Source organism: Tamandua tetradactyla, chromosome 19 (assembly GCF_023851605.1).
Source record: "Tamandua tetradactyla isolate mTamTet1 chromosome 19, mTamTet1.pri, whole genome shotgun sequence".
NCBI classification, from domain to species: domain Eukaryota; kingdom Metazoa; phylum Chordata; class Mammalia; order Pilosa; family Myrmecophagidae; genus Tamandua; species Tamandua tetradactyla.
This window is the reverse complement of record NC_135345.1, coordinates 5,877,613-5,900,408: the sequence shown is the minus strand read 5'-3', so window position 1 is coordinate 5,900,408 and position 22,796 is coordinate 5,877,613. Positions and strand designations below refer to the sequence as shown.

At 42.4% G+C, this 22,796-nt stretch overlaps 2 protein-coding genes across 6 annotated transcripts in view; one reads left to right on the top strand and one right to left on the bottom strand.

The window, feature by feature from the left end:
- The window catches only part of TBC1D14 (TBC1 domain family member 14), a 126,321-nt gene that overhangs the window by 35,988 nt on the left and 67,537 nt on the right, over window positions 1-22,796 (top strand). For 4 of the 5 annotated variants that reach the window (XM_077136340.1, XM_077136339.1, XM_077136342.1 and 1 more), the window contains exon 3: window positions 11,473-11,593. In XM_077136340.1, the coding sequence (XP_076992455.1) occupies window positions 11,473-11,593 (121 nt within the window). Of the gene's footprint in view, window positions 1-6,638; window positions 6,745-11,472; window positions 11,594-22,796 lie in introns of those variants that run through there. The other variant, XM_077136344.1, reaches the window with a different exon arrangement.
- LOC143662996 (phosphatidylinositol N-acetylglucosaminyltransferase subunit Y-like) lies at window positions 17,436-17,680 on the bottom strand. The gene has a single exon (XM_077136349.1). The coding sequence runs from the start codon at window positions 17,655-17,657 to the stop codon at window positions 17,484-17,486; it is 174 nt and encodes a 57-aa protein (XP_076992464.1). The 5' UTR covers window positions 17,658-17,680; the 3' UTR covers window positions 17,436-17,483.

Here is a 22,796-nt window from a genome sequence, read left to right as displayed (position 1 = left end):
GCTCCAGTATCTGTGGTGCTACATGGCAAATCTAGAGCCAGCCTGCCCCAGAAGACCCATTTGGCTGTCTTTGCCTATTTGCTTTTCTTTCTTATCTTCTCCCAGCTGTGCTGTCTTAGGAGAAGCGTGGAATGGGACAGAAGTGTGCTCTCCCTGCACTGTTGACCACAGTACTGGCTCCGTGTACCTTTTGAGGGTAGCAGCCTATGTATTTCTCATCTGTTTGGGTGGAAGCTGGAGAGACTTGGGGGCTGCATCTTATGGAGCAGATTCCCTTTGTCACCAGTAATGGGCAGGGGATTCCTTTTCCTTGGAATTCTTGTCATCAATCTCACACTGTTGGCGGTTGACATTTATAGTCAAAGTCCATGGGACCCTGTGGTTCCTGGCATAGAAGAGGGGGCTGGTAAATATTTGTACAAGGGAAGGTGAAGGTTGCTGGCATAGACTGGAGTCTCCTTGCTACCCAAGGTCTTTGGTTTCTGTGTCATTGAAACTGTGGTTGGGATCTCCTCTCTGGGTTCAGGATTCACATCCTGCCTTTGCCTCCTGGCTCCTTCATTGGGCACAAGCTTCCTTGCATTGGTGAGCCCTGACGTCTTTGTCCAGTCTGTGAGGCAGATTCTCTCCTTCCTGGGTCTTGCCATCTCTTTCTCAGCCATCACTTGGAGAGGAATTTGGGCTGGTGACAGGGGCAGTTCTTACTTCACACCTGAGAGGAGAATGTGGGGTTTAGATTTGGACTTCAAAAGTCCTGATCAGGGAGCACTGACTTTTTATTTGGATGTCCCAGCCCTATGAGGACGTAGGTCCAGCTGTGGCCTGTAAGTGTAACACAGCCCTTCGGGTAGGCCAGCCTCATGCTCTTCCCTGGTCCTGAGCTCCCCATGGCAGACACTGCTTACCGTCCTCTGTGTCCCACCCAGCTGCTGAGCTCTGTGCCAGGTACAGGTCATGGAGCTGCCCAGGTGGCTGTTTCTAGCTGCCGGCCACCAGCCTTGGCTGCAGTTGGCCCCGACAGCCACCTCCTGCTAGCTTCACCCTGCTGCATGCTGATGGCAAGGTCTGAGTAGGCTATGTGCCTCAACCTTCCTGACTTCAGGGGTTCTTGGAGGTGGGTGACAGGCCAGGGCGTACCCCTGACCCCATTGTGGCTGAGCCGCCTTTTTTGCGCTATCCCTGGAATTCTCTCTGCTGTCAGTTTTCTCCTTTTTCTGGCTGATGATTTTGGCCGCAGCTCTGTGTTACAGTCTCTGGCAAGTTAAGAAACTTGCCTCCTCACCTCAGTCCTTGGGGTTCTCACAGGCACCCCCACCCCCCAGCCCAGCACTTCTCCAGTGACTCATCCTGCTTGTTAGTGGCATTCTGGGGACAGAAGCTGGGTGAACTCACTGTTGGCTTTCTAGGCTTGGGCGTTGGTCCGCAGTCGATGCTCACTAGGCGTGTGTGGAAGGAAATTGGACAGGTGGGCATGTGGCCCATGGTAAGTGCCTTATGCTCCCGGGCCTCCTCTGTTATTTAATCCCAGGAGATAGAAATGAGCATTCTCCATGAAATGCTGAGGCTCAGAGGAAGGGCTCCCGAGGGGATGCGCCTGCCTCCGAAGCTCTTGGACCATCCTGGTTCTGCTCCGTGAAATGCTGTCTGTCTTTGAGATGAAAGCAGCCGAGTAAATGTATCACTTCTCTTTCAAAGGGCTTTTTTTTTTGGTACCATAAGACATCGCTGAGTAATTTCATTTTCTCTTCAGGTTTTTGCTTGTTAAGGCACTTTTTTCTAACACAGCAGGAGCTCTCTGGACTTGCCACATTGTGCTGCTAGGTACACATAGAAAAATCAGGCACTTTTGGGGTTTAAGGACGTCTTCCTGATTGATGGATAAGGGTAAGAGTGGAGCATAAGCAATCTATCTTTTATTGGCGGAAATTTATAACTTAGCATCAACTTTTCTGTTTTTTACTAACTTTTTTCAATTGATGACACATTTGCACTTTTTAAAATTCAGAAAGTGTATACCCTAAAAAGTTTCCTTTTAACCCTGTACTTCTAACCACCCAAAAACCTGTCCCAGAAGCAATGACTATTACTTGGTTACATATTCTTTCAGAAATAATCTATGCATATTCAAGCAAATGTTGGATAAATGTATTTTTGCAGATGGCATATTTTATGCTGTCATGTACCTAGCTTTTCCCCTTTACCATGGATATTTCACAGACTTTCAAAAGGTCCCTTTCTTCTTCTTCAGGAGTGTGCAGGGTTCCGTGGTGAAAGTGCCGTGAACCTATGGCTGTTCCCAATCTTCTCATGCCATATTTGATAACATTGCTTCATCTTTGGTGTCTCCTATCTTCTACTCTGAGTTGTTTCCTTCTGGGATGAAAGTAATTATTCTGTAAGCTATTGGATCAATGCCATGGTGGAACACTGCCCCCTTGTCTTACCCTCAGTTTCTCAGGCTGTAGAAGCAATTTTGCCCTTGTGGCTTCATCTTCACCAGCCCCAAATTCAGCATTTCCCATTCGGCATTATTTACCCCTGAATGGGGTGGGCGATGCCAGCGGGTCTCTAGTAGGGCCACCTTGGGAGCTTGCTGTTATTGTAAACTTCCCCTCTCACCTCAGAGACTCTGATGCCTGTTGGTTGCAGGGTGCTGGGCTCTGATGGAGGGGTTGGAGTGGGAGAAAAATCCCTTTGCTGCTGGGTCTCAGCCCCTCTGTGGAGCAGAGCCCTGTGGCCAGGTAAGGCCAAGGTCCGGCGAGGCATTCTGTCAGGCCTCCTGGCTCCTCATCTCATTTAACCTTTGCAGTGTCCCTGTAGGCAAGTGCTGATGTGTCCTCTAGGAGCAGGTTAGGCAGTAGGGGCAGCATGTGTGATGGGCCTGAGGTGGGCCAGTAGCAGGCGCACAGGAGGATACGTAGCAGGTGTGGTGTATGTGGACATGGGATCAGGGGCGGGCTATGGGGCCTGAGCCATAACTGCTAGAGCTCCTGGAAGTGATTTGGGAGTGGGGCTGGTGTGATCCATTTGTAATTTTAAAAGGTGGTCATGGCTTTTTTTTTCTTTTTTTCATGCATGTCTTTATTTTATTACTTGTCTACCCATGCACTGGATAAAACAGATGTAAGTCACAAGGTTTTTAAAATCACAGGTCACAGGATAAAAGCTGTATAGTTATACAGCTGTTATCAAAGAGCAAGGCTATTGGATTACAGTTCAGCAAATTCAGGTATTTCCTTCTGGCTATTCTAATACACTAGAAACGAAAAAGAAGTATCTATATATTAAGTCATTGGTCATAATCATTTGTTAAATACTAACTTCTGTTACAACACCTCTTTCTCATTTTTTCATTCACTCAGTCTTCAGGGATATCTGGACGATGACCATTCTAACTTCTTCATGCTGAAAAGGGGTGTTGACATTACTGGGTAGAGATATGCAACTGGTTGATGTTCTTTCAGAGATTGGTACCTCTGGGTTTCAGGGTTTATCTGGAATAGAAACAATCTGGAGGCTTTAAGTTTCTGAGAAAATAAACTTAATAAGTACAACTTTTATAGAGTCTTAGATAGAACTCAGGTATTCTTCAGGGTTTTCAAGAATACTGTTGGTTGGGGCTTGGCTTACTGTGGCAATTTACAATAACTGGCTGAAGCTCACATGAAAATAACCTCCAGAATGACCTCTCGACTCTATTTGAACTCTCTTAGCCACTGACACTTTATTTTGTTTAATTTGTTTTCCCCTTTTTGGTCAAGAAGGCATAGTCAGTACCATGATGCCAGGGACAGGCTCATCCCTGGGAGTCATGTCCCATGAAGGGGTAGGGCAGTGAGTTCACCTGCAGAGTTGGCTTAGAAAGGCCATATTTGAGCAGCAAAAGAGGTTCTCTGGGTGAGACTCTTAGGCATAATTTTAAGTAAACTTAGCTTTGCCATTACAAAAATAAGTTTCATAAGGTAAGCCTCAAGATTGAAGGCTTGGCTTATTAAATTGGGAATCCCTAATGCTTAGGAGAATATCCGGAATTCTCCAGGTGGGGAAATTTAATACTTCTACATTTTTTCTCCTGTCCCTCAAGGGTGTTTGCAAATACTTATTAATTTTCTCCCCAGAATATTCTGGAATGTATCAGGGTATTACATTAACTTGTACAAAATAACAGGATCTCATTTACTATTCTAGGTTCCATGTAATTAGGTTGTTTAAATAAACTGACCAGACACAAACTGTGATCATCTACCCAAAGTTCCATTTTGTCCTTTTGTCATGGACAGTTGAACTAACTGTCCATCCTCTGGGCCAGGATATAATTTGTTTTGTTCCCCAACTGTTTGTTATTTGAAGAGAGGGGCCCCAGTATCATTCCATTTTTTAATCTCTGGAAACTAGTTTCAGTGTTTTTGATTAACGAATACGTATGTATTGAACTTAACTATACTCTTTTAAATTTTTCTTTCCTTAAATATCAAAGAATAAGGGAGCTATTTCTAATTCCCCATACCTAGCTATTACCGGGGTAGGGAGTGTGGCGATAGCTGGGTAGAAAATAATCTAGCTTAATCTTCCTTCCTCTTAGCCAATAGAACCTTGTTTATCAAGCACTTGAAGTAAGGATCACCTGGGGTGGACTGTACATTTAAAATGCAGATCCCCAGTACTACTCCAAAGTTCCTGAATCAGAAATTTCAGGGGGAAGCCCCAGAATTCTGGATTTTAACAAGTTGTTTAACAACCCGAGAAAGTCTCCTGAGACCTAATGTTTGAGAACTTCTCTTGGGAGAGGTGGTGAGAAGGAAATAGTAACGTTAGGCAATAAGGCAGTGCTGTGTTGGTATCTAGGATGATCTCAAGTTAAGATGACATTTCTGTCACTGTAGAATGTTGCAAGTTGTGCTGGAGACATCACAAGATTACATCAAGATGCAGCAATTGGACTCTCTCTAGGCCTCTGAGCATTCCTATCACCATATCCTGGGACATTTTTAGGCCTTCTCATCTGATAGATAGAAATAGAGGAGTGAGTGAACTGCCCGACTTTTAGTGTTAGTGAACGAAGGCTTGCAACCTGTAGTGCTACAGGTACGAAAGTAACAGTATTTATGTGGCTCAGAGCTGTTCACAGGAAAGGGATCCTCTTTTTCATCTCTTTCTGACTTGACAGAAGGAATTCTGCAGCCAGGGGTACCTGGAGTCAACTAACTTGTTTGCCTTATCATTTTCAAATATACAGAATGGAGAATGGAGACAGAAGCCAGACTATGTAGCATATTATTCTTTCCTCCACCTCTTACTGTGCCAATATTCTCTCCAGGGAGCACCCCGTGATGCCCTGCACGGATCTCAGAGCAGTGGGTGGTCCCTCAGCCTATCTTTACGGAAACTCTGGCAAGAAAAAAAAACACTACTTTTTTTCATCAATAATGGCCCTGGCTTTTGAAGAAGAGCTAGTGAGAGGCTGTGTACTGTCGATGCAGTTGGGCAAGCTGCTGGGGTGCAGACCATCAGTCTGTATCTGAGGGACAACCTAGGAGAGGGTGGGCAGTTGACAACACGGTTTTAGACTTCATTTTGACTTTGCTGAGCAAGTCTAGCATTTCACCTGAATATTATGTATTCAAAGGGTGTTGGTAGTGGGCTTTGTGTCCTTTTCTTCTCTCTCTCTTTTTTTTTTTCATAGCTTTATAAGCTCTGTTGCTGCTACTGGGAAAGTTAATGGATTTGTCTGGGGGACTTCAAAAACTTCCCTGAGTATGCTGCATAAATTTCTTTTAACTGCAGGTAAACCAAAAATTAGGCGAAGTGAGAAATAAAAGGGAATAGCTGCTGAATTCTTTTGCTAGCCCAGGGGGATTTCATACTGCCTGTTACAAGCTGATTGGCAAAATGTTAACCTCCTCTGACCTTCTTCCTGAAAACAGGCTGCCAGTGATCTTGGATTCTTTCTGTTACTTGGCAAGGCACATGGTGGTGTCTGCTAGTCTCTGCATTTCTTTGCTTCCAGCCTTGACTCCATGGCTTTGACCCTGACTTTTTAAATTTTTTAATTTTTAAAATTTTTATTAACAAATTTTCACACACATACAGTCCATACATGGTGTAAAATCAGTGGCTCACAGTATCGGTACACAATTGTGTATTCATCATCATGTTTATTTTTTAAAACATTTGCATCACTCCAGAAAAAGAAATAAAAATAATAAAAACCCTGTACATCCCATACCCTCTTACTCCTCCCTCTCATTGACTGCTAGTACTTCTATCTACCCAATTTATTTTACCCTTTTCCTCCCCTATTATTTATTTATTTTTACCCATATTTTTTTACTCATCTGTCTATACCCTGGATAAACAGAGCATCAGATGGAAGGTTTTCACACATAGTCATACTGTAAAAGTTATTTTATTATACAGTCGTCTTCAAGAATCAAGGCTACTGGAACACAGCTTTACAGTTTCAAGTACTTCCCTCTAGCCACTCCAATACACCATAGACTAAAAAGGGATATCTATATAATGCATAAGAATAACCTCCAGGATCTTGACTCTGTTTGAAATCTCTCAGCCACTGACACTTTATTTTGTCTCATTTCTTTCTTCCCTTTTTTTTTTTTTTTTTTGTCAAGAATGGCCCTGGCTTTTGAAGAAGAGCTAGTGAGAGGCTGTGTACTGTCGACGCAGTTGGGCAAGCTGCTGGGGTGCAGACCATCAGTCTGTATCTGAGGAACAACCTAGAAGAGGGTGAGCTGGGCACATTGAGGTGTGACGAGCCTTCTGGCTGGGCCAGGGTGTGTCTAGGCTGCAGAGGAGGGCTGGAGAATTGGGTCAGACCCTGCCTGTGTCGGGTTGAGAGATGTAATGATCATCTGGAGGCCAACTGAGGCGTTTTGTGTGCTCAAAATGACCTTTTACAATTACTGGTTGTTTTTTGTTGAGGTCCTCAGGAAATTTTTTGTGAATGAATGAATGAGGCCTAGGGTTGGGGAGTGAGCCGTCCTCCACCCAGGACTGCCCCTGCTGCAGATGCTGATTCTGTAGCAAGGTCAATAGAGACTTCTAAGGAGATAGATCTGACTTTCAGGGTCATCTCCAGATGTTGTTGGAAGATGCATTTGCGTGGACACCATGGAACCAGAGCAGTGGCTACTTAGGAGTTAAGACATACATGCCCGTATGTGTAGGCTGTGGAGCATGATAATAGGTGGGGGGAGTAAGGATCTGGGTGCTGCAGGTGCCGGGGACACAGGGGTTGGCAAGGGTGATGAGGGTGACGGACATGAGAGCTGCTGAGTAGGTGTCCTTGTGGGTGTGCATGTGAGAGGACGGGGGTCAGGATTCATGGTCAGGAGTCCTCGGAACTCTCAGGACCTGGCTGTGGACATTCTGATGAGATTGTCTGTGTGTGTTTGTGACTAGAGGCAGGGGACCAGCCCAGGTTCTGCAGTGTTGATCTTTAGCCCCGTGCTTGGGCTACTCACGCTGCAGGTAAGTCTCATCCCCTTCGCAGAGTTCTTCTGCTCTTTGTCAGAGATTAGGTGAGTGATGCCAGTAGAATAAAAGCTTTTTCTCCTGACGATGAGGGTTTAATCCCCCCATTGAAGGTCCCTTTACAGAGGATTCCTGCATTCTTTGGGGACACAGTTGAGACCAGTCCTCAATTCCTCTCTTCCCCGAGAGTTCCAAGTGCTCCCCTTTTTCACTACCTACTTCTCTAGCCTCTCCCAGCCCCGTCTTCTGTTGCACCTTCTCGCCAGAATCCCTTCCCTTTGCTCAGCAGGAGCCACTGTGTTGTTATTAGTCTTGACTTCGATTTGTCAGGGTTTGTCCTGCGTGGGCATATGTGCCTGTTCGTGGATGCTCATGCCCCAACTCCACTCTGCAGCCCTGCCTGGCCAGGAGTGAATCAGAGCCAAGATTAGGAACTACCCAGAGGCACCCTCTGCAGAGGGAGGGTGCTGTGGAGAGAAATAGAAGTTTTGCTTGTGTGTGGCTGCACTTCCTAGGGGGCCCCTCTTCCTAACTTGCACCAGTAGTCATGAGAGGGGGCAGAGGGCACGAGACTCCACCTGCAGGGACAGGCATATAAGAAAAAGGGGGCAGATGTACAAGGGAAAAGTGCCAAGCAAAGCAGGATGGAGTGTGCTGTGAACAGCTGCTTCAGGCCTTGTAGTGACCCCTGTGTTCAGGGCAAATGGGAGCTTTCCTGTGCTGCAGCAGGTACAGGTGGATGTGAAAGAACTGTTAAAATAGGAAACCTAACTCCACAGGCTGCTGTGTCCTACCTGCCCCAAGTGAAGTGTCCATCCTAGGTGGCCTGGGGCACTTTGCATGTAGCCAGCCACTGTGTGCATTTTAGGAAGACATCCTAGGTATCAAAAGGATGATGGTCGGAGCCCCAGTCATCTCACAGCATCTGCCCATGGTGGGGTTCTGGTCCTGGGACAAGCAAAGGGTGTTCTTGCTCCCCCAGCCTCCGGGCCAAACAGTCAGCTCCAGGCCAGGCTGGTTTAACTCACCTGCCTGCAGCCTTAGACCAGGAAGGAGAGTGAGGTCTGGAACTTTCTTCCTTGACCAGGCTCCATGCTCTCTCTTCTGATGATACCAAGAGCTGAAGCTAGGAATGATCTCTTTTGATTCCGTGATGAGACCACATTACTTGTAGTGACTTGCTTTGGGGGTCATACTTCAACTTTCTCTCCACACAAAATAATATATTCAGAGATACTTGAGGTGCTTTTTGATAGGCCTGTGAAAAGTCATTGCCTGTTGTGTATAACTTAAGCTTTTATGCTAAAAATACTAGTAAACTTTAATTTTTGATAAATTAAGTCGTATCTGTGCTATGTTTGTGTGTGCATTTATGTAGCATTAGCAGAGGTTTCAGTCCCTCTGAGCTCCCGGCCTGTCCCACCAAAGAGCTGTGCCTGTGCAGCCTCCAGACGACACATCTAGGAGTCAGTGGTCCAGACTTCTCCTTCTGGCACGTGCCCCTACCCAGTTGTTCCTATGTGCCCTCTAGAAGTTTTCCAACCTCCCGGATTAAGGCCCTGGGGAGGTGGCTGCTCACCTCTGGCTACTTCCCTTCCTGGGTGCGTTTTGCTTCTCCCCCTTTCTTCCCCTGCACCCGTTCCTTCACCAGAGGCAAAATGTGAACCTCCCAGTTCTGGGCACCCAGGCTCCTGGTGGCCAAAGTTTTAACCTGGTTTTAATCCTTCATTGGTTTAATCCTTCACTGATGGCTAAAGCTTAGCTGTTAAACATGCTGGGTCTTGGAGACAGCTGAAAGTTCATTTCTTATAAACATGAATAGAAGTTGCCTTGAGCTACGAAACCATTTCTGAAATTCCATGATAACCACAATAAAAAACAAGGAAGGAGGCAGTAAAACTGTTTGTTTTCTTTTTTTGAAAGTTTTGTCACTTTATTTTGGTATAATTTAAAATTTACTGTAACAGTGCAAGAGAAAGACATGGAACTCCCATATTTCCTTTACCCAGATTCACCAACTATTTACATTCTGCTCCATTTGTTTTCTCATATTTGGTCAGTCTTTTCCTCTCTATATGCATATTATTATTTTTCTGAGTCATTAGAAGATTAAATTGGAGTTATCATACCCCTTTACCCCAAATATGTCAGCATATTTCCTGAGGACAAGGACATTCTCTCGAACATAACCACAGTATATTATCAAAATCAGGAAATTTAACATTAATCCAGTGCTTGTTATCTAATCCATAGTCTGTTAAAAATTTGCCGTTTGTTCTAATAATGGCTTTTTAAAATAGATATAGTTTTTCCTTCCTAGAATGGCCCAGGATTCAGTACAAGATTGTGCTTTGTGTTTATTGCCCTGTCTCTTTAATCTTCTTTGATGCTGAACAGTTCCTCTCAGCCTTTCTTGGTCTTTTGTGATATTAAACTTTTGAAGAGTAATAGATCCATTATTTTTCAGCATGTCACTCAGCTTGGGTATGTTACTTCCTGTGCAGTTAGATTCGTCACTGAGATGTTGTTTTGCTCTTCACTGTGCTAGGTCAGGGGGCATGTGACATCTGTCCTAGCATTGGTGATTAAGCTTTCGTCACTTGACTGAAGTCACCTGTTGCTGTCAGAGGACCAGATCCTCCCCACGGGCAGGTGCTGTGAGAGGATCAAGGAATCGGGCAGAAATGCAAAAAGCCCCTGCATTCTGGCCACCATCACTTTAATGCCTGAGCTATCTCCCGAAATGCACACAGTACAAAAAACTACTTTTGTCTTTGTAACTATGCGAACAGTGTGTGGGAGATCCTTTAAAATTGTAAAAACCCTGTTCCTCATCAGACTTTCACCCATTAGTTTTAGTATCCATTGATCATTTCTTTACTGTGTCAGTGATTCCATGCTTATTTCTTGGCCCTCTGTGGTAGGGAAGAGCTCCCTCCTATTTATTTGTTTATTAATTTATCTGTTTGTATCAATATGGGGTCATGGATTCCTGTTTTTTTTAGTGGGGCTATAATCCATTATTCTCATTATTTATTTTGATGATTAAATTATTCCAGATTTAGCCAGGGAAAGCCTTCTCAAGCTGGCTCCTGTTTCCATTAGATATGTCCCCATATTTCTTTAAGCATTTCCTTACTTTCTACTTGTACTTTCCAGTGAGCCCTGGAAAACCACTTTTTTTCTAACCATTTGTTTTTAATGAATGCACCAATACAGTGTGATCCAAAACATACTGTTGTTTGGGAATTTTGTTTTCTTGTTCTTAGGACAAAAAGACCTTGTGACCATCTCATGAGTGGCTTTCTTTATTTTTTTTTGCATGGGCAAGCACCAGAAATTGAATCTGGGTCTCTGGTATGACAGGCGAGAATTCTGCCTCTGAGCCACCATGGCACCGCCTGACTTTCTTTTTATGATACTTGAAGATGCTTTGTAAAGAGATAATTTATATTTCCTTTGTAAGTAATTTAAACTAAGCTAGAGAGAGGTCAAGTACTAAGGTAGCTATTACCTTTCAAACAGTGATTAGGTGCCTGACATTTTAATTCTTACCCTAATCCTATGAAATATGGAGTGGTGCTCCCTTGTTAAACGTAAGGAAACTGAGGCTCAGACGGATTGATAAACTTGTTCAGGGTTACGCAGTTAGTGAACAGTTGAGCCAGGGCTTTCATTCCATTCGGTCTGACCTCAAAGTTTATTTTTTCTGGCATACTTTGTTACCATATAACACATTTCCTTATGCTAATTGTAGAATTTGTACATATAGCAGTTGAATAACAAAAGCTTATTTCTGGTTGAAGATCTTTTCTCCTGCCATGTGTAATTCTGGGTTTACATGAAAATCAAGTCTAAAGAATTAAAGTCTGTGGTTTATCACATCTCTCTCAAAGGGCAGTTCTCATTAGAAAGTGACTCGGATATCGTGTTTCTGTAAATACCCAAAAATTCTTTAACCCTTTTATTTTCTTCTTGTAGGAATTTGCTTGCTAGAAAACAAAACGCAAGACTTGAAAAACAAAATGACTTGGGATGGAAGTTATTTGGAAAAGTGCCACACTGGGAGAATGTTCAGAAAGATTCAAAGAAAATGCAAAAGGTATACAAGATATGAAAGTACAGAAAGCTGCTGTTATGTGTTTACAGCATATTTTGTATGACTCTTGCAGAAATGACTACTGTTGGGGCTTTGAAATTGGAAATTTGCATGCCAGGTTCCTTAAATTTAAGTCTGTGTTCAGTGTGGATGATTTAATTGTTTTCATTGCTTATAGCTTGTAACATGCACTTAGGAAAGTTTGCTTGACAGAGATTAGCTTTATATATTTATAACTTGATTTAACATACTTATTTTTTTCCCATAATAGTTGCAAATGTGTATATAGTTCAATTTTTATTAATTTTGTTTGTTCTTAAAGCATTCTCCCTCTCTGATCCAGATTTATTGGAATTTAAATCCTTGGAGTGCTGCTTTGGGGGTGGGAAGGCTCCATTGAGACCCCCCTCCCCCGCCACTGCTGCTGATGTGGTTGGATCAGGGTGTGCCCAGGGTAACTCATCAGGTTGCTGCCTGGCTCTGAGGTGGGAACAGTGACAGCCTTTGGGGACACGTGCTCCTCTCTGTGCAGAGAGGGGCTTGTGCAGGGACCAGGTGGTCCCTGGCCATGGCAGCTCTGACTGTTGCCCTCTACCCTTTCTCCTGGGCTCCAATGCCCAGCTGTCTTGAAATCCTGACCCCTACTCCTGTTTGCCCAGTGCTGTGTGACCTTGCCTCCCCCCAGTCTTACCTCTCCAGCCTTAGTTTTCTTGTCATTGGATGAATACTAATTGAATGTCGTTATTCAGCCAACACTTTTTGAGGCCACATTACCTGCCGGATGTCATGCTTGGCGTAGGGGCTATAGAAACAGCCCAGCACCCAGGCTTGGGAGTGCCCCTCGGGAGAGGATTCCAGTGCAGGTGGGAGAAGGGCACAGGTGTATGGGGGGGCAGTTGAGAATGAATAGGAACCAGCAAGGTGCACGGGGTGACTCCTGTGTGCTGGATGAAATGAGCCAGTGCTTCCATTTCCAGCTCATTTAAAACTCATAGCACCCTTGGGCTAAGTGACTTGTCCAACGTCACGCAGCAGGTGATGCAGTAGAACCTCTCTTGAGAGGAATGCTGTGTAGGGAGGGGACAGCCCGGCAACCAGTGGTGGGGGCGGTGGTGTCAGGGGTGGGAGGCGTGCATGGAGCCTGGGTGATGTGCTCCTCGCCCTGGTCCGCCCGAAGGCTCCGGGGAGCCTCGGAAGGGCTGCGCTCTGGAAGGAGCGATGAGGTCACCTCTCCGAGAGGAAGCAGGGCTCGGGCCCAGGGCTGCAGCAGCTGTGGGGTTCCAGGGGAGACCACTCGGACACGTGTGCTGACGCAGTAGGTGCCAAGGCACAGTGTGGGTGGTGGGGTGGAGAGCATTCTGGCTTGGGCAGCAAGGTGGCTTTTCACAGGTTTCATTGTTTATGCCTGGGCAAATTAAATTTGTTTTGAATATTATATAACATCCTCTGTAGTAATTGTCTGGACTCAGGAGACTCACTAAGTAAATCCATATTGGAATTATTTTTGCAGATTGTTAAAGTTTGAATTTGAATCACTTCTTGTGAAGGCTTATTAAAATAGCATGCAATTATATTAGTTTGTATGCAGAATTCAGTTGTAAATTTCACAGGAAACTAAGCAGCCAAGCCCTTATAAAATTTTTAAAGAAATCCACGTTTTCAAAAAAGCAACAGATTATACAAAGTAGATTTTCCCTTGACTTACTTATACATGTTTGGATTTATGTCATTTATCTTTTTAGTATTTTTTTTAAATAAGGGTCAACATGAGTTATGTTCTTGAAGGAAAGAGTGTGTGTGTGTGGACTGAAGTGACTAGGTCAGCTGGGTGGTAACACAATATGGCAATGAAGAGGATCATCTGGCTTCAATCATCAATAATAAAAGGAAGTAATTGAACCTGTGTGAGCCTGTTCTGCATGTGACCTGTTTGCTTGTGCATTTTATCTCTGACCCTCTGTCCTGTCCATCCCTCCCTCTCTCCCCTGAGTTGGAAAGGGCTGAGCGGGATTTGGGGTCAGACACCTGCCACAGTGGGCTCCTGGGGAGCACCAGGCCTGGGGTGGCTACTTTCACAGGTGTCAGCTCACACAGCCTCCCAGTTAGAGAGGTGTGTGCTGGGGTCTTGAGAGTCTAGACTTGTGATTCAAAATGGTGACAACAACTATAGTTTTGGTTAAAACATTAATTAGATATTTAGGAAACTCTATTTCTTTTCTCTTGTTTTTATTTGAGGATTTTTTTTTTATTATTTAGGAGAAGTAGACTCATAGTAATTTAAGAACATGAACTTTGGAGTCATACTGCCTGGATTTTTTCCCAGCTCTGCCATCATCTCTAAATTTTGGAGAATAATAATTCTCCCTTCTCAGATGGTGAGGGTTAAAGGAGTGGGTATGCATGAGGTGCTTAACATAGTATTGACCCTAGTAAGTGCTGTGAAAGTGGGAACAGTTTTTATCATTTCTCCCCAATACAAGTCACCCTCAAACAAAAGGAAATGGTGCACAGTAGGAAAGAATGGGCCCAAGCCCTCCAGAGGTTCCCTTGGTTTGCTTATTCAACAAACTCTGAGCCTGTGTTGGGGGTCAGGTCTTGGGCTGGGCTTTGGGAGCCCAAAAGCAGTTGGATCATGGCAATCCCACTTCCTGGGGTATACCCAGAAGATCTGAAAGCAGGGACATGAACAAACATTTGCACACCAGTGTTCATAGTGGCGTTGTTCACAATTGCCAAAAGATAGAAACAACCCAAGTGTCCATCCATCAACAGACAAATGGATAAACACAATATGATACATACGTATGGAATAGTATTCAGCAGTAAGAAGGGATGAAGTCCTGAAGCACACAACAACATGATGAACCTTGAGGAATTATGTTACCTGAAATAAGTCAGACCCAAAAGGACAATATCATAAAATCTCACTGATATGAACTAATGATAATATGTAAACTCATAAAATATAGAATATAGGTTACCAGGATTTAGAATGAGGTTAAAGAATGGAGAGTAATTGCTTAATATGTGCAGAATGTTTAACTAAGTTGACATTTGAAAATGGGCAGAGGTGACGGTAGCACATTATTGTGAAAGTAATTTAGCAGTTCTGAATGGCTGTTAATTCTGGTGACATACATGACAATAAGCAACACTGGAGGTTAAAAGATGGGAATGTATAACACGGGGAATAAAAAGAGCAGTTGGGTCAGCACACCTCACAAAGCTCGCGGTTGAGCTGAGGAGACAGGTATGCGCACTGGCCAAGAGCTTTGGAATGGCAGGCTTGGATTTCATTTCCAGCTTTGCCTCTTACTGTCTATTTGACCTTGGACCAGTTTCTTCTCCAAGGTTTCTTCATCTGCAAAGTGAGCATCACAACACCTACACACTGGACCATTGTGAATTAAGAATGGATGTAGGTACATAACAGAGTCAAACTAGAAAAAAAAATGTAGGTGAAGTGCTTTTGCTCAGTGTTTGGCACAGCATATGACCCTGACTTAGTGTTCCAGCAGTGTGACTTTGGGTTAATAAGGAGGCACAGTGAGTGGGCCCAGGAGCCACCTAAGGTTTTCCTGGGGCATTCCAAGGCCTATCTGACTTTATTCAAACTGGGCCACATTCTCTTGACTTGGGCTTTTTTTTTTTTTTTTTTAATTAATTTTTAAATAAAAAAAATGTGTGTAACAACATACTAACACAAACATTCTTTTTTTCTTTTTTCTTTTCTCCTTCCATGTAAATCTAGGATTTGTTGTTTTTTAAAGTTTTTATTTTATTTTATCTTATTTTTAATTAATTTTTAAATTAAAAAAATATGACAAGAAAGAAACACAAACATTCTTAACATATGATCATTCTGTTCTACATATATAATCAGTAATTCACAATATCATCACATAGTTGCATATTCATCATGATCATTTCTTAGAATATTTGCATCAATTCAGAAAAAGAAATAGACAACAGAAAAAAATTCATACATACCATACCCCTTACCCCTCCCTTTCATTGATCACTAGCATTTCAATCTAAGTTTATTTTAACATTTGTTCCCCTTATTACGTGTTTTTATTCCATGTTTTACTTGTCTGTTCATAAGGTAGCTAAAAGGAGCATTAGACACAAGGTTTTCACAGTCGCACATTGCCTTGGGCTTTTATATATATATGATTTTAATTGGGGTGGTGAGGGGAATGTTGCAATGTTATTTTCAGTTGTCAGATTTAATTCAAATGTTTATGTTAAATCATATTTTCTTTAATCTTACATTAGGATTTCAGAGACGTTTTCCTTATAGGAAATAAAAATGACCAAATATAGAAGAATCACACTGGAACAGTGGTTTCCAGGGTGTGTTCCCCAGACTAGTAGGGTCATCATCCCCTGGGTGCTTGTTAGGCACGTAAAGGCTCACAGACTTGTTGAAATAAATGCAGTATTTTAACGAGCCCTCCAGCTAATCCTATTGCCCGTGGAGTTTGAGAACCACTGCTGTACAAGAAGGGAATATTGGATATTGGGAGGAAAATAAGTTATATCAAGGGCCCAAAGTACCACTGTACAAATGTTGCATGTGAACTGGAGAAGCCTTTGCAAAGACAGATGGGAAAATGTATTTGAAGATACTTCCTTGGGTCTCTTGTAGTAGGTTTGTATGTCCCAGGTCTGGCTAGCCAAACCGACCTGGAAAGTCATGCTGTGTTGAATTTGCAGTCCTTTGCCTTGTGAACAAAGGGGAACTTTTCTTGGGTTCCATTTTCCTTTCTTTTGTGCCACAGATTTGAGCCACCAAGAATATCCATTTTGGGATTACAGTAAAGGACAGGACTTGCTTGGCTCTTGCCTTTTTTGGAATTTACTGTGGATTAGAGAAAGACATTTAAACAAATAAGTCTGCACATAATTAATAAGCTTTTACCCCATTAAGCTTATTTCTCTGAAACTAAGTTTTCCAAGGTCACCAGTGACTACCAGTTGCCAAATCCAGTGTTCACTTCTCAGCCCTTGCCTTGACCCCTCAGCAGTGCTTGACTCAGTTGACCTCGCCCCTGCTGGGTGGCAGACTTTGTTCCCCTGGCTTCCACGTCCATATGTCCTTCCTTCTCTCCTGCTGCTTTTGCTGGCTGCCCTCCTCTTCCCATTGTTAGGCTGGCTCAGTCCCCTCTCTCTACGCTGCTCTCTAGGCGTTCCTAACAACACACAGGCTTCCACTGCTATGGCTGCTCTCCTCTTCCCGTTGTTAGGCTGGCTCAGTCCCCTCTCTCTCTACTGTTGCTCTCCAGGCATCCTCAACAACACACAGGCTTCCACTGCTATGGCTGCCCTGGCAACCCCCACGTTTGGGTCCAACCAGGACCTCATTCCTGAACTCCACTCTCAGCACCCAGCTGCCTTCTCGACAACTCCACTGGATGCCTGACTGCCGTTTCTGCTTTATCAAGTATAGGGCTGACTTACTGAATTTCCTACTCTCCCTCCTTCTGTCAACCCTGTCCCTTTGCAGTTTTCTCCATTTAGATAAATGGCAAGTTTTGTTGTCTTTTGGCTCAGGTCTACAACTTGAAGTCCATTCTTTTTTTTTTTTTTTTAAGATGGGAAAGTATTAACAGCTTATTTTATTTTATTGTCAATGTATGCATTGGATGTCAAAGAAAGTAAGTGAATTTTTAAAACTCAAAACTTTTATAACTACATGAAATTTCCATTTTACTGTAAGGTTTATGTAACACTAGTTAAATCTTCTTGCAAACTAAATGACCTTCAATGTTTCCATCTAGATGAGCTTTCAGAGATAGAGGCCCAAGACATATCATTATTACATACCCACCATCTTGGCTCTGGTTGCATTAACTATGTCTGAAGAGTTTAATACCCATCCAAGCCAAAGCTAGAAGAATATATAAACTGGTATGGTAATGGGCATGAGTAGACTGTAAAAGCACAGGCTGGTTGGGCTAGTGCAGCCCTGTGGGAAGTTTTCTTCAACAGAAGCTGAACAGAACAGTTCTGCAAGAAAGACTAATGGAATATGGACAGTCAGCGTAGGAAGAGATGGAAGCATTCTTCTTTCCCACTTATTAGCCACCACCCTGACTTTTTGAAAGGTATATAGCCTTAGCAGAATTAATTGTTGTGTTTTCTTTAAATTATGATCTAGCGATGCTCCATTTCTTCTTGCTTCTTATTTTAATGTCATCCTAGCTGCCTATGGTATCATATTAGGAACACCATCAGTAATTGGATATGCTACACCCAACTCTTCATTAATCAAAACGTGTTAATGCTTCATATCTGAGCTGCTTCTTGGAGAGTGGGCACACAAAGAACTCCAGCAGTGCTGGGTCAAAGGCACGGGGTGGTACCCTCCTGTTCCTATCTGCAGACTGCCTTAGTCTGGATATGCAGCCACCTACGGGAAACCCCAGAGGGCAGCAGCACTGAGGCGAGCCTGCCGCATCCTGCACTCAGCATGGTCCCGCAGTGGGCGACCCCACCTCACCGTGCCCTTGGCCAGCCCTGGTTGCACTCTTTTGCCCTATTGAGGTTCATTTTTGACTTCTCTCTTCTCGTACCCATTTCCAGTGTGACAGGTGTTCTTGTTTATGTTTAAGCTCTATAGATGACTGATGTGCAGTCAGGAATGAGAAGCAGTGACTTGCTTGAAAATTTTGAAGCTTGAGTGAAGTCATGTGGCTGAAATACTATTCAAGAGGCTTCATGGTAGAGCCTGGCAGGTTGTGATTATGACGTAGTGGTCAACTGGTTGCTCGAGTTATTTGGAAAATGGGGTGAGAGTTTTTCAAATATAGATTAATAATACTTATTTTAGTTTGTTCAAGATGCACAACATGTTAACAAATTAAAAACAGACATGCATTCTTACCACCCCAAATAATAACTACTTGCATTTTGGTATTATTCCTTCCAGTAATTTTTTTATAATAACTTTCTTCTTTTATTTAAGGAAAGACCATTTAAAACGTTAGTTGGTTCCTGCTCCAGGGAATCCTCCCTCCTCTGGGTGTGGCCCTGCCTGAGGGCTTGCCACCAGAGAGTGGGCAATTCCCTCTCCACCCTGCCTGCCCCTGCTACTCACCTGGGCCCACACTGCCCTTAGGCATGGCTGGCAAAGCACACAGAGTAAGTGGTGAGGAGAGGGACCCATTGCTGCCAAACTTGAGGACTGTGGGGTAGAACGAGTTGAAAGACTGTGATGTTGTCTTCAAGCAGTTCTATTTGAAAGATGTCATTAGAGCTTTTGGGTCCATGATGAGAGTGGTTCTGCAGAATGAGAAACAGGACCACTGTCCTGAATGGTTTAACATGGGCAGGGTCCATGACATAGGGTCCATGACCCTTCCTCTTTTAATCCTCGGGGCTAGGGGGTGGACTGAATCCAGGGAGAGGCCTGAGGAGCCCTTGCTGCAGTCACAATCACCAAGTCAGCCCCGTTGCCTCCATTTAGTGGTGTGTCCTTGCTGTGGAAAGAGGAGATGACTGTCGCACTGCCAACACCAGGATTGGAGACCTTTCCCCCATACCACACTCCTCTTCCTTGGGGCTCCGTTACATGTATGTTGATTTGAATAAGCTTTTCCAAACTTTCTCTGCGACCCTCCAGCAACAGTAATTTCTTTCCCAGCTACGTCTTGCTTTTTTTTTTTTTTTATTTATTTATAATTTTTTAATGTGCTGCTGGATTCGATTTGAAAGAATTTTGTTGAGGACTTTTGCATTTATATTCATTACAGAGATTGGTCTGTAGTTTTTTTTTTCTTGTAGTATCTTTGGCTTTGGTATGAGGGTGGTGTTGGCATTGTAGAATGCGTTAGTTTTCCCTCCTCTTCAATTTTTTTTGAAGAGTTTGAGCAGGCTTGGTGCTAATTCTTACTTGAATGTTTGGTAGAATTCACAAGTGAAGCCATCTGGTCCTGGACTTTTCTTTTTGGGGAGCTTCTTAATGACTGATTCAGTTTCTTTACTTGTGATGGGTTTGTTGAGGTCATCTATCTCTTCTTGAATCAATGTTTGTTGTTCATGCCTTTCTAGGAAGTTTTCTGTTTCATCTACATTGTCAAGTTTATTAACATAAAGTTGTTCATAGTATCCTCTCATTACTTCCTTTATTTCTGTGGGTCAGTGGTTATGTCTCCTCTTCCATTTCTGATTTTATTTATTTGCATCCTCTCTCTTCTTCTTTTTGTCAACCTCGCTAAGGGTCCATCAATCTTACTGATTTTCTCATAGAACCAACTTCCAGTTTTGATGATTTTCTCGATTGTTTTCATGTTCTCAATTTCATTTATTTCTGCTCTAATCTTCATTATTTCTTTCCTTTTGCTTGCTTTGGGGTTAATTTGCTGTTCTTTCTTTAGTTCTTCCAAGTGGACAGTTAATTGCTTGATATTTGCTCTTCTTTTTTGATATAGGCATTTAGGGCAATAAATTTCCTTCTTAGCACTGCCTTTGCTGCATCCCATATATTTTGATATATTGTGTTTTCATTTTCATTTGCCTCAAGATATTTACTAATTTCTCTTGTAATTTCTTCATTGACCCACTGGTTGTTTAAGAGTGTGTTGTTGAGCCTCCATATATTTGTGAATTTTCTGGCACTCTGCCTATTATTGATTTCCAGCTTCATTTTTTTATGATCTGAGAAAATGTTTTGTATGATTTCAATCTTTTTAAATTTATTGAGACTTGCTTTGTGACCCAGCATATGGTCTGTCCTTGAGAATGATCCATGAGCACTTGAGAAAGAGGTGTATCCTGCTGTTGTGGGGTGTAATGTTCTGTATATGTCTGTTAAGTCTAGCTCATTTATTGTATTATTCAAATTCTCTGTTTCTTTATTGATCCTCTGTCTAGATGTTCTGTCCATTGATGAGACCAGGGAATTGAAGTCTCCAACTATTATGGTAGATGTGTCTGTTTCTCTTTTCAGTGTTTGCCTCATGTATTTTGGAGCACTCTGGCTTGGTGCATAAATATTTATGATTGTTATGTCTTCTTGCTGAATTGTTCCTTTTATTAACACATAATGTCCTTCATTGTCTCTTTTAATTGTTTTACATTTGAAGTCTAATTTGTTGGATATTAGTATAGCTACTCCTACTCTTTTCTGGTTGTTATTTACAGTATATTTTCCCAACCTTTCACTTTCAACCTGTGTTTATCCTTGGGTCTAAGGTGTGTTTCTTGTAGCATATAGATGGGTCCTGTTTTTCAATCCATTCTGCCAGTCTGTGTCTTTTGATTAGGGAGTTTAATCCATTAACATTTAGTGTTACTACTGTACAGGCAGTACTTCTACCATTTTGCCTTTTAGATTTTATATGTCATATCTAATTTTTCTTCTTTTTACCTTTACTGATAGTCTTCATTTCTATACTCTTCTCCACACCTGTCTCTGCAGTCTTTTCTTATCTGTCTCTAGTGCTCCTTTAGCATTTCTTGCAGAGTTGGTCTCTTGGTCACAAATTCTCTCAGTGAATTTTTTTCTGCAATGTTTTAATTTCCCTCTCATTTTTGAAGAACATTTTGCTGGATATAGAATTCTTGGTTGGCAGTTTTTCTCTTTTAGTATCTTAAATATATCATCCCACTGTCTTCTCACCTCCATGGTTTCTGCTGAGAAATCTACACATAGTCTTACTGGGCTTCCCTTATATGTTGGATTGTTTTTCTCTTGCTGCTTTCAAGATTTTCTCTTTCGCTTTGACATCTGACATTCTCATTAGTAAGTATCTTGGAGTACATCTATTTGGATCTATTCTATTTGAGTTACACTGCACTTCTTGCATCTGTAATCTCTCTTTCATAAGAGTTGGGTAATTTTCAGTGATAATTTCCTCCATTAGTTTTTCTCCTACTTTTCCCTTCTCTTCACCTTCTGGGACACCCACAACATGTATATTCGTGCATTTCATGTTATCATTCAATTTCCTGAGTCCCTGCTCATGTTTTTCCATTCTTTTCCCTATATTTTCTTGTGCTTGTAGGATTTCAGATGTCCCGTCCTCCAGTTCACTAACCCTATCTTCTGCCTCTTGAAATCTGACATTGTAGGTTTCCATTGATTTTTTTTCATCTCTTCTGTTGTGCCTTTCATTCCCATAAGTTCTGTAATTTTTTTCAGACTTTCAATTTCTTCTTTTTGTTCATTGCTTGCCTTCTTTATATCCTCCGTCAATTCATTGATTTGATTTTTGATGAGGTTTTCCATGTCTCTGAACATTCTGAATTAATTTTTTCAACTCCTGTATCTCATTTGAATTGTTGGTTTGTTCCTTTGACTGGGCCATTTCTTCAATTTTCCTAGTATGATTCATTATTTTTTGCTGGCATCTAGGCATTTAATTGACTTAGTTTATTCTGGAGATTGTTTTCATTTTTTTTTTCCTAGGATTTTCTTGCTGGATAACTTTGTTGTTTATCTGTTCTTTGACATTCAGTTCAGCTTATTCTAGTCCTCTAGCTTAGGTTTTATTTAATAGATGAGAATTTTTCAGTTCTTGTGTTTTTGTTTCTTGCCTTGCCTTTATGGTGCCTTTCCCCCACCATTTCGGAGGGTCTACTTAGGTATTATAGATCCCAGTCAGTTTTTCCCAGACCAAACTGGTCTCCTCTCAGGAGGAAAGATTCACCTGCAGGTGAGACCCAGCAGATTAAAAGGCTTTCCTGTGAAGTCTCTGGACTTTACTTATTTCCTATCCTGCCCAGTATGTCCATCTTGCTCCCTTTCTAATGCATTTCCCAAGAAGCTGTGATAGAGGATGAAACAAAGTTTTATCTTAGAAACCAGAACCCAGGTAAATCCAGGTCTACATGATGAAAATACATTGTGCTTTTATGCCTTAAGTTAAACTATTGTATCATTCAAAAAAAAAAAAAGGAAAAATGAAGCTTTGTGATTTGAGCAGATAGCAGAGGGGCTCAGAGCTGAACATATTTGAAGATGCTTTAGAAGTGAGTTTGTGAGTCTTTTAGGCATAACACTAGCTGCGTTGACTTGAGGAATGAGCATTGTCAGGAAATGAAGTTGAGTAGAAAGTTTAAGGCCTGATTGCTGATTGTTGGAAGAAAAGCTGAGGAAAGAAGAGGTTTGTGAATTTCATAGTGTTCTTGATGAAGCACTGTCTTGTAAGCAAAGTTGAGTACAAGACCTATTGTATTTGTGTCTGTTTTACCTGGAATG

What these genes read in the sequence shown, in the direction of transcription:
- LOC143662996 (XM_077136349.1), bottom strand. Translation starts at nt 17,657, where the DNA reads ATGCTTCCATCTCTTCCTACGCTGACTGTCCATATTCCATTAGTCTTT.